Source organism: Fistularia commersonii, chromosome 16 (assembly GCF_037954325.1).
Source record: "Fistularia commersonii isolate RoL2024-O1a breed Wild chromosome 16, RoL_Fcom_v1.0, whole genome shotgun sequence".
Taxonomy (NCBI): Eukaryota; Metazoa; Chordata; class Actinopteri; order Syngnathiformes; family Fistulariidae; genus Fistularia; species Fistularia commersonii.
In genome coordinates, this window is record NC_141299.1 from 12,829,864 (window position 1) to 12,840,319 (window position 10,456).

The 10,456-nt window shown below is 36.8% G+C and overlaps 1 protein-coding gene across 1 annotated transcript; it reads left to right on the top strand.

Moving 5' to 3' along the window:
• The first annotated feature begins 760 nt into the window (after positions 1-760).
• LOC147225997 (afadin- and alpha-actinin-binding protein-like) lies at positions 761-8,419 on the top strand. The gene is made up of 14 exons (XM_086161337.1): positions 761-833; positions 2,333-2,441; positions 2,976-3,139; positions 3,326-3,529; positions 3,738-3,848; positions 3,930-4,065; positions 4,630-4,705; positions 5,275-5,464; positions 5,702-5,849; positions 6,216-6,349; positions 6,498-6,671; positions 6,810-6,927; positions 7,241-7,388; positions 7,510-8,419. The coding sequence occupies exons 2-14, from the start codon at positions 2,423-2,425 to the stop codon at positions 7,643-7,645; spliced, it is 1,758 nt and encodes a 585-aa protein (XP_086017463.1). The 5' UTR covers positions 761-833; positions 2,333-2,422; the 3' UTR covers positions 7,646-8,419.
• The last annotated feature ends 2,037 nt before the right edge of the window (positions 8,420-10,456 follow it).

The window sequence follows — 10,456 nt, forward strand, 5'->3', positions numbered from 1 at the left end:
AGCAGGTTGGAATGGGTGGAGAAAAGTGTCAGAGGCACTATGCGATAGAAGTCTATCAGCCAGAATGAAAGGAAAGGAGTAAAAGACAGCGATGCTGTATGGTCTGGAAACAGTGACATTGACGATCAGACAGGAGACAGAGATGGAGGTCGCACAGATGAAGATGCTGAGGTTTGCTTTGGGAGTGACCAAGATGGATAGGATCAGAAAGGAGTCTATCAGAGGAACAGCACATGTTAGATCTTTTGGAGAGAAGGTCAGAGAGGCCAGCCTGAGATGGGTACAGAGGAGGGATAGTGAATATATTGATAGACGGGTGTTGGAACTGGAGCTGGCAGGCAGGAGGTATAGAGGAAGACCAAAAACAAGATTTATGGACGTAGTGAGAGAAGATATGAAGGAAGTTGGTGTGAGAGAGGACGATACAGTGAATAGGGTTAGATGGAGAAGGTTGATTTGCTGTGGCGACCCCTTAAGGGAAAAGCCGACAGGAGACGATTTGATATTAATTACAGAATCATGTGGTAATAATCACAATTGGAAGATCGAGAACGTAGTATCTCCAACAAAATATTTCTGATAGCGATGACATTGTATTCCTCCATTTTTACGAAGGTTTTAACTATTTTTCCAAACGCTATTTGGAAACTACTGTGATCCAGAGCTGGTAACCAATCGCGGATCGTCGTGTTTTGTTGCTAGGCAACGACTCAGCCAATTAGCAGGCCGTTTGATTCGTGTGCAGCCTCGCGTGTGTATTGTTGTTCAGAAGTGGTGCGGCTCAGGACCTGGTCAGGTGGTACTGCAATGGGGAAAAGTACTTCCAGTATCACGTAAGTATTTGGCAGAAAGCTGTATTTAAATGAAGCACTCAATTATTTCCATGTTCTTTCATGTGCTCATAAAATCATGAGTGTATTTCCTTCATTTTATTTGAAGGCGGTTGCTCCGGGGCGGCGTTACTTAAACGACTTGTACTCCAAGGTGTTTTACACCCGCAGCCTTTTTCTCGGTCTTTCAAACTTGCTACCCGAATATGAATTCTCACAATTAGCAGATATAATATTTACAACTGAAAGGATAACGTGCACTTATTCGATGTCAACGTTACTACTGTCTTGTTCGTAATATTGCAGTAGGTTCATAAACAGCTAGCTAAAAACATTCCAACGTTCTAGTTTCCGTATAGCTTACACGGTAATAAACAGGTTGTTGCGTTATCAGTTTGAGCTCCCTCGGAGACAATAATTGTACTCATTGGTAACCAATTTAAAGGAATATTTATTTAGGAAAATGCGAACGGTGTTTACTTTCCTATACAGTTATTTGCTAAACTATATTTTGTGGTACTGCTTATTTGTATTGTACTTTGTTGAGATGTCAGCAGAATATTTTGAGTACGATATTTCTTTCTGTCAGTTGACGTAAAAGAATATACGGCCTAGAAATTAATATTGTGAGATTGTGTGTTAAGGTAACGTCACCTGGGGTGGTCCCATCAAACCCACATAGATTAAAGTACAAATTTAAACAACACAGGGTCAGTACGACATTTGTTTTTTGCTGATGATTTCACATTGACAATTACAGACCAACCAGGGCCTAGTCCATGCTTCTAAGGACCACCATCAGTCTGATCAGGCTTATAAAAGCAAATGGATGTTTCCCTAAAATGACATCAAAATTGGTATCCAAAAGTTAAAAGTAACGTTTAAAACAAAAAGCTAGTTAAGCTTAATGTATCAGACTATTCTGCAGACCTTTTTCCAAAGCCTTCCTTTTTTCTGTATGGGATTAGTCTGATCCACTGATGGTAAGAGGATAGAGATAAGATGCTGGCTGGGTTCCACCTGTAACCTGTTAAGTGCCAAGCCTGCGGTGAGATGCAACAACCTAATAATCAAGATGTGTGTTGCAAATTCCTCTCAAAGTAAATGAATTCACTGAAGTCCATGGAAATTTCTCAGAGAAATTAAAAAAAAGATCCCTATCATGGGTTTTTCCTTGGCTATTTGATGATCCCTCCACCATGTCTCTTGAAAACTGTTCCAGTCATCTATTAATCTTGTTGCCATACAGACAGAAAAATGCCACTTGAAATGCTTGTCTCCATATATAGATAATCAAAACAATCTTTAAGAAATGTAAAGATGGCTGTTAATGCATTGTTTTTGATACCTGATATAACTTAAACCATTGTTATTCTTGAATCCTCTGTTAAAGTGGTGATGGTGGTTGTGTGTTTCCAGCACCCTGGTTGCAGGAGTCCTCTCATTGCTTTGTAATCTAGGCTGTGTTACCGGAGTACTGCTAATCTGACCTTCTATTTCAGGAGCAGACTATGTAGGTGAAAAGACTTACATATCCTGCAAATGTAGTGAGTGATTCAGCAGACACGTAGCCTGAAGGCTGCACTGCAAGAATGCCAGAGTCTTCCCTGGGTGAGTATCGATTGTTTTTAAAGTATGGCAAATTAGATACACTTTGAAATGATTTCCTATTGTATTTTGTAGTGATTAAAGGAAACATCAGGCAGATTTACCAGATGTATGTGGTTTATATGCTATGCACTAAGAGAGGAGCAAGCTGTAAATTATTTAGTCATCTGATTTTGTGTCCATGCAAGCTTCCTCAAAAATGGATTAGTCCAAATAATAATGCTGTGTTTTTCCTTTAGCTGTTGGTTGTGAATAAGTGTATTATGCTGATACCCATCTTGTGCTCTGTCTCAAGCTTGAGGCAGTTGAACTGATATGAACAATGGATTGAATGTATTCATAGCTCTGACCTAAATATCAGCCACTTGTCATATGATTTTTGCAGTCATTTGTGATTGTGATTTTATTTACTTCAATAAAGGTAAAATTAAGACTAATGTATGTGCCTTGTATTGTTTACAAGTCACTACTTACAGAAATTGCTATATTTTCGCAAATGATTAGATTGAATGTCTTTACACTGTTTGTGTTTCACAGATAATTTCCCTAAAGTCAAGGGCATTTGCAGCACCTCAGATGAATCTAGAACATCTCCAATGGGACAGTTCAGCCAATCAATGGCGCCTCTGCAAAGGAACCTCATGCTCAGCACCTTCTGCACTGAGAACAATGTGCAAAAATGTTTAACACACATCAATCAGGTTGGTAACCACGCTCATGTTTTGATCACTCTTAATGCACTTTTCTATTTAAAACTGTAGCATTGTGTAAATTGTAATGACACACAACCAGTTATCAGTGATCATAAAAGCTACAGAAAATTAAAACATGTAAAAGTGTATGTGGTTCAAAATACTTTTTTTTGCTGTCCATCTCTCTTTTACTAGGAGATGTTATCTCTTGGCCTTACACCAGTTTGGACACAGCCAGATGTCAGCTCAGACCTGAATGTTGTGGCTGTGCTAAATTGCATGTTTGACCTGGTTCAGCTGCACCGCAGGGGCCTCCAGACCTTGGAAAACATGGAAATGGAGCAGGTTAAATCAAGTAACCATGTGGACTTCCTGCAGCTCACCAACACACAGCTAAAAGTACAGTACCACTTTAGCCTTCTGATTTCTTTGTTTATTCTGTAGTTGAAAAAAATTTGATAACATTTTTTTGTCTGTTACTCAATGAAAAATGGAGTGTGTGGAATGAATTAGAGCCTTAGCACATCTGCACAGTTGCCTTTGGCTTTATTATATCGCTATTGAAAAAAACATGGTTTCTTTTTATGACTGTAATACTTTGCCACAGGAGCAGTTTGAACTTTCCAAAAGGGAAAACACTGACCTTCTTGAGAAAGAAAGACAGCTACACCTCAAAGTGAAGAACTTGCAGAAATGCCTGAAAAATGAAAAGGAGGAGGTAAATGAAGAGACAGACAGATCTCACAAGAGAACTGAAGGTCCTTGAAACTGACAGTTTGTCTCGCTTTATACTCTCCAGGTTAACAAGCTTCAAAACATAATAGCAAGCCGGGCCAGCCAGTACAACCATGAGATGAAAAGGAAAGAACGTGAATTTAACAAACTGAAGGAGCGTCTAAATCAACTTCTTGTAAACAAAAAGGAGACTAAACAAGGTTAATTTGAAACCCCTACTATTGTCCAGCTTTGTACTAAAGTGATTCTAGATGGCTTAGAATTATTACTTGTCTTGGCCTGATGTTATAGTCAAACTTAAGCAAATCTTGTCTCATTGGCAGTAATATGGCAAAATTATAACAAGTGCGTGTTCAGATGTATTGATGGAATGCTTTATCTTAACGCAGGACAATGCTATTTACAAGCAATTTCCTTGTCTGAGGTCGACAGTGCTAGTGTTATTTTTTTATATCAGACATTTTGGTTTTTAGGCTGCTGGAAGTAATTGTATTTTTTTCAGTGGCTGGTTTCTCAGTTTATATTATTAACATATTAGATATGAATTCATATTGACAGAAAATTTCAGGGGAAAGAGAATGGCATACAGATATGTGTTGTCTAATGAGCAAACAAGTGAGATGCCTGAGTACTAGGCTAATGTACCAAGTGTGATTCAATTGGCTATGTCTTGAAATTCATGCAGCATGACCAAAATGCTGTTAAATTAAGTAATGCCCCAAGACTTCTCAATTCTTTTGTGTTTTTGTTATTTTTGCCTCTAGCCATTGATGTTTTACACAGTATTGGAAGAGCCGATGGCAAGCGAAGCCTGTGGAAAACTGAAAAGACAGAAGCAAAGTAGGTCTTCCAATCAGGCTTTTGTTTATTTGGTAAACCTCTGTAGTAAAAATATATATAAACAAACCATCACTGAAAATCAAAGACTGTTCATTTCTTCATAATAACAATTAGAAATAAAACTGTTATCAACCAGTTTTTATCAACTAGTGATTGAATTATTTGTTTAATTTGGTTATATGGATAAGGTTAAGGATACTAGGCTTGTATGGGGAGGCAGTGCTCTGTGAGACAACCCCTTGTTTGTAGCTGACTCCCCTCTTTTTTAATTTTTTTATATTATAGAGGTTTCTTTTTCTTTACCTTCCATGTGGAGTAATCTCCACCTTTCGTATCATCTACTTTTTAGCATCATTTTGAGCTGGCTATTCATTGTTCGTTTTATATCCAATTTTAAAGTAGTAATGGCTTTTATTTTAGGTAATTTAGTACATAATTGGTCTTCTCACTTTTGACTAGTATGTAGGCCTTGAAGAACTAAGTTGCTAATTCATTGCTAAAGTTTCTCTTAAAAAAATATAAATATTGTGCTTTAATAAGTGTTGACTGACTTGATATTGTTTATGCAGGCATGAGGATGATATGTACAAGACTCTGCTGATTGACTATGAAAACCGCCAGAAGGAGCTGGTGCTGGAAAATGCAGAATTGAAGAAAGTGTTGCATCAGATGAAAAAAGACATGGTTTTCATTCTGAGTTCAAGAAAGGCAGTTCTGAAAGGAGACCAATGTGAAGACGGTTTTGCTCCTTTAGGACATGTTTGTATAATTTTATTTGTACATTTTTAAGCACTTTAAAGACAAATATGAAGCAGTAGGTTTTGTAAGAAAGTTATAGATATATGGAAATCATTGACACGCAAAGATAGGTTGTATGGAAACATTGTGAATTTGTAAGTGGATAATTAAGCAGACAAACATAATTGCCAAAGCTAATTTAATGATAATTTTTGGCAACAGGTTTCAAGCATTCTCATATGTTTGTGTGTGTGTCAGTCTGACTCAGAGGATGAAGAAGAATTGTTGGATTCCAGCAAGGAAAGTGTAGATCTGCTTTGTGCTCATGCCCGAGAGAAGCTAACCCACAGTATTCGACTCCAGTGGAGAAAACTCAAGAACCATGTTGAGAGACTGGACAGCCAAGGTAGTAATGATACCATCATTTACCTGAACCACATGCAAAGACAACATGAAATAACTTTTAAGTTGTATTGAGATTTAGGAAAAAGCCTTTACTTTTTTATAACAGAAAGAAAACAAATGTGATAATGGGTTTCTTAATTTTTAACCTGTCCAAACAGGAAGACAGCAGAAAATCCTTATAGTACCATCAAAGTTAATTGGTTGTCTGCTGGGGCAGTTAAATAATAGTATGAAGGAAAAACGGATGCCTTAATAGTTTTAAATTAGATAATAACAACGTTCACAACCACTGCAGTCTGCACTCTTTCCCTCCAAGCAGTGACACAGACAAGATTGTCAGATTTAATATTTTGGTGTTATTTTTCAGTATCATCTGTACAGATGTGTGAGAGTAAAAGCATAGATACTGCTTCCCAAGATACTCATGAGGAAATGGACAGATTAAAGTTAGAAGTCAAGCAGTGCAGAGACTTTATTCAAACACAGCAGCAACTCCTACAGGTGAGATATAATTACTGCTTTATCTAATTTACCTGCTCAAGCTACTCCATTTTATTCTTTGTTAATCATTTAACTATACAGTTTCTATGATGTCACTCCCTCTGTTGGACCAATGACCAAAGAATATCTCTTCACTCCCTTTTTGTAGCAACAATTGACATCTCCGTGTGATGGAGAAATGTCATCTCTGCTGAACAATGGCTACATGCTACAGGAAAAAGATCGCCTCAGGGCTGAATGGAAGACTCTAGAGGAACAGAGGACCATCTTTGAGAGGGAAAGGAAAAACTTTACAGAAGCAGCCATAAGACTCAGCCATGAGGTTATTTAAACAAATCCTGTGCATTTCTGAAGATATGATTACATGCAGAACCTATGTTCAATGCCAAGGACCAATGAAAATGTGTTTTATTTATTTTGCTGTTTTGTATTTTGATTATTCGTATAATTTACCTTGCAGAGAAAGGCATTTGAGGAAGAGCGTGCAATGTGGATCAAGCACCAGTTTCTAAACTTGACTCCATTTGAAGACTCAGTGAAAACCCAAAAGTCAAACTCAAGATGTGCCTTTCAAATGTGTGAGTAGAAATATTTGATGACTGTGCAAATTTCTTTATGCACATAATTATCAAAGAGTGACTTCAACCATAGCAAGACGTCCGAACACCCATTTAATTCTGTCTTCTTAGAAATACTACTGAACAATAACTGCCGTACCCACTTCCTACAGAACAAGCTGTCAAACATCACAACATACAGCTGGTGTACATACATACAGTATTAACTCTGAGCTAATGTTTTTTTTTTAACTTTTTTTTTAATTTTTTTTTTTACTAATATTAATCACTAGATCCATTTTATGATTATTATCCATCATAATTCCTCATTCAGCTGAAAAAGACTTGAATCCAGCACTGGCTCCAGAAAAGCTCATCAAAAGCCGGTCTGACACACCCTCCCCCATCCATGGATGTATGCCACTCACACTGCCTTCCACATCTGAACTACATCACACCAGTTGCCTTACCCCTCAAACCAGGTAAATATAGCATGGATTTTGCCTGATTTTTAATAGTTCTTTCATGACGATTGCAATTATTTTCATTAAGTGATTGTACCTTGACATTTTTGTTCCCTACTTCTGTAAAACTGTTACTCAGCTCTGCAAAGTTGAAAAGAAGAAGTCAACATGTTGAAGAAATGAGTGTCCATTCTTATGGAAATGTGGCCGCTCAACAGTGGAGCAAAAGCAAAGACTTCATCAGCTACGCACAAGAAAAGAATGGCTCGATGTGAACTCTTTCAAATTCTGATTAGTTAAAGTACTTTTGTTTTTTTGTTGTGTTTCTTTTTTTTAGAACCAAGCACATATTAAATAAATAATACCGCTTGAAGATACACTTGAATGAAGGTAGAAATGATTAAAAATTATAAAATAGCCCAACAAGTTGGAGTGAACTGCTAATTATGAGTAAATGCAATCTAATATTCGTGTTTTCTTTATTGCAGTTTCTTCAACATTTTCATTTGTAGACTATGTTTTATACACGTGCTATTTTAAACATTTATTTAACAATAATATCTAATGAGATTTTCTTTTTAATCTCAGAAACAAGTTTGTCATTGTTATGAGATGTTGCTTGGCTTTGATTTAGGATTATTAACATAGACATTGACTGTATTTTCAGATTGATACCACACATTAAGTTAAGGTATAATCTTTTCAATATATGGCACAATGTCTTACTTTTATTACTTAATTATGTTGTTCTACACAATACTATTAGTCTAAAATAATTTATAAGGTATATTAAGCAGCTGCTGTTGGGTTTGGGTTAGGGTTAGAATTATAGCTGACAAAGATAGGCTATTATATCATTTTATCTGCTGCTCATTTTTTTTTTTAAATCAAAGGGTACTTAACTGAAACTGAATGTGATTATGAATGTATTTTTTTATTTCGTGTGTTATTTTGTCTTCGGAATAATAGAATAGATATGATAATTTCTCTCAACAGAAATATGTAATTTTGTTCCAGACAATCTAATGTTACCAAATACATCACAAAATACATCATGTTCTTTTAATATTTCTTCACATTTTACTTTTTACATTTTTTGAATCATATCAACATAGGTATGTCTAAAGCCCTCATGATGTGCTACCACATGGGGGAGTAACAGGCCAACTGGAATCTTTGTTCAAGAATTTACTTTATTCCACAGTCATTGTATTTTGGTACTTCTGTTTACTGGGGTTGATCTCTTATACACACAGTACATTTATATCAGTAGCTGCTTGATTTCACACATAAAGGCACTATTTTATTTAACAATTTTTTAAGAAATCGTTAGAGTACCGAGACCTCTCCACTACAGTATCTTGCAATGTCTGACTGTAGCCAAAATTTCTAAAGTAAAATGTAAACGCTCTTCTGTCTCTTAAGATTACAACATATTTCAAGAAAAAGGCAAGTAATGAGGTAAATTTATGCTTTTGTGTTTTCAAATTTAGTATAAGGGAATGTTATCAGATTGTCCTAATAACAAAATTCAGGAATATCCCCAGAATTGCCAGTATCTGCCAACAAATTGGAAGTCAGCATTTATTGAAGGGCAAGGAAAAAATGACTGTTTGGCCCCAATAAGACTGCATGGTGAGAGGGAACAGAAACAATTACCCCTGCAATTTGCCATTACTTATTTGTGTTACCAAGCATCTGAATTTACATGAAGATCTTCGAAATTCAGCTAAAAATATTCTGTGTGGCAATGTCACAAATCCATTTCCTTCAGGTTTGGCCACTGCAAATCATGGTATAAATTCTGAAAATGCTTCCTTTGTGCAAAGGATCATGTACTTTTTGCCTGATATGTATGTTTTTCCTCAGTGAGGTTAATGTGTTAAGTTCTGCAGAAAAGAATGGCACCATTACAATGTGATAAATGATTTGAGATCCCCAGAAAATGTTGGGAGTGTCTTGTTGGCCTGAATGGTAGATGCGGAGGTATTTGGAAGATAATTAGAATTCGATTCAGCATGAGTCAAAATAGCTTTGGCAGGAACATCAACCACACCTTGACTTGCTGGTCTAGAACTTGTTTCAAGATAATCTCGAGCCTCTTCAGTGGGAGTCAAATCTAACCTTCAATGTGGTTTCCAACTTGGTGGTAGCTCTCCTCTTTATTTGATGATAGTCATCCCAAAAGACATGGAACAGAGGAAGAGAGTGCAAATTGTAAGCCTCAGTTTGGAGTATTCAGACCCATCTTTAACTAGTCAGATATATAATGAATGCATTATACATCTTTTACTGCCAACTGTTCCCTAAAGAAACAAATTGCACCCGTCCACCAGTGTCAAGCAGGAATGGTACCCTGAAGTTTAACCTCAACAATCATACTTCTCAAATGCATATTCTCAGATCCTATCATATCTCTTCTGATGAGTTAGCAGCCCCTCCTCATATCATAGGTCTGATGGGGGTACCAAGTGTGTGTATCATCTTTTTAGTAAATTTAGTATGTTTACAGTTTCTGGCAATGTGACCTCAATGCAGAAAAAAAGACCTGACCTACTGGTGTGAACTGTGGTTGGACTCTAACTTGTTTTGGCCTCTGGAATGTGCTATTTGCTGTGGCTACTGACTCAACTTCACTTTTTTTCTTTTCTGGGGGATCTCTGAATGAATAATTTTGCAAATAGGTACGTTTATTTCAGGAGGAGAGCACTGGGTCTGTATTCTGACTCAAGTTTATCGCTCTGTCTTTTTTCCAAAGTAGAGCCGGAAGAACTCCTCAGCTCACTTTGGACACATTTTTATGGAGTTCACGTCTGGGAGCAGCATCCCTTTACCCTCAATGAACAAGGCTCAGAAAACCTCATTGTCTTAAGTATCACATGAGTTCAAGATCTGAAGTAGTGCATTAAAAAGGCACAATGGTCTTTCCCATTAGCTTTTTCATGTTTTTCTTCTCCTTTCGGCTTTTCCCTTCAGTGTTTGTTCAGCTTATATTTTGCATCTGACCTGCTATTCACTATGTCCTCCTCTCATACCAACAAACTTCATATCCTCTCTCACTGCGTCCGTAAATCTTCTCTTTAGTC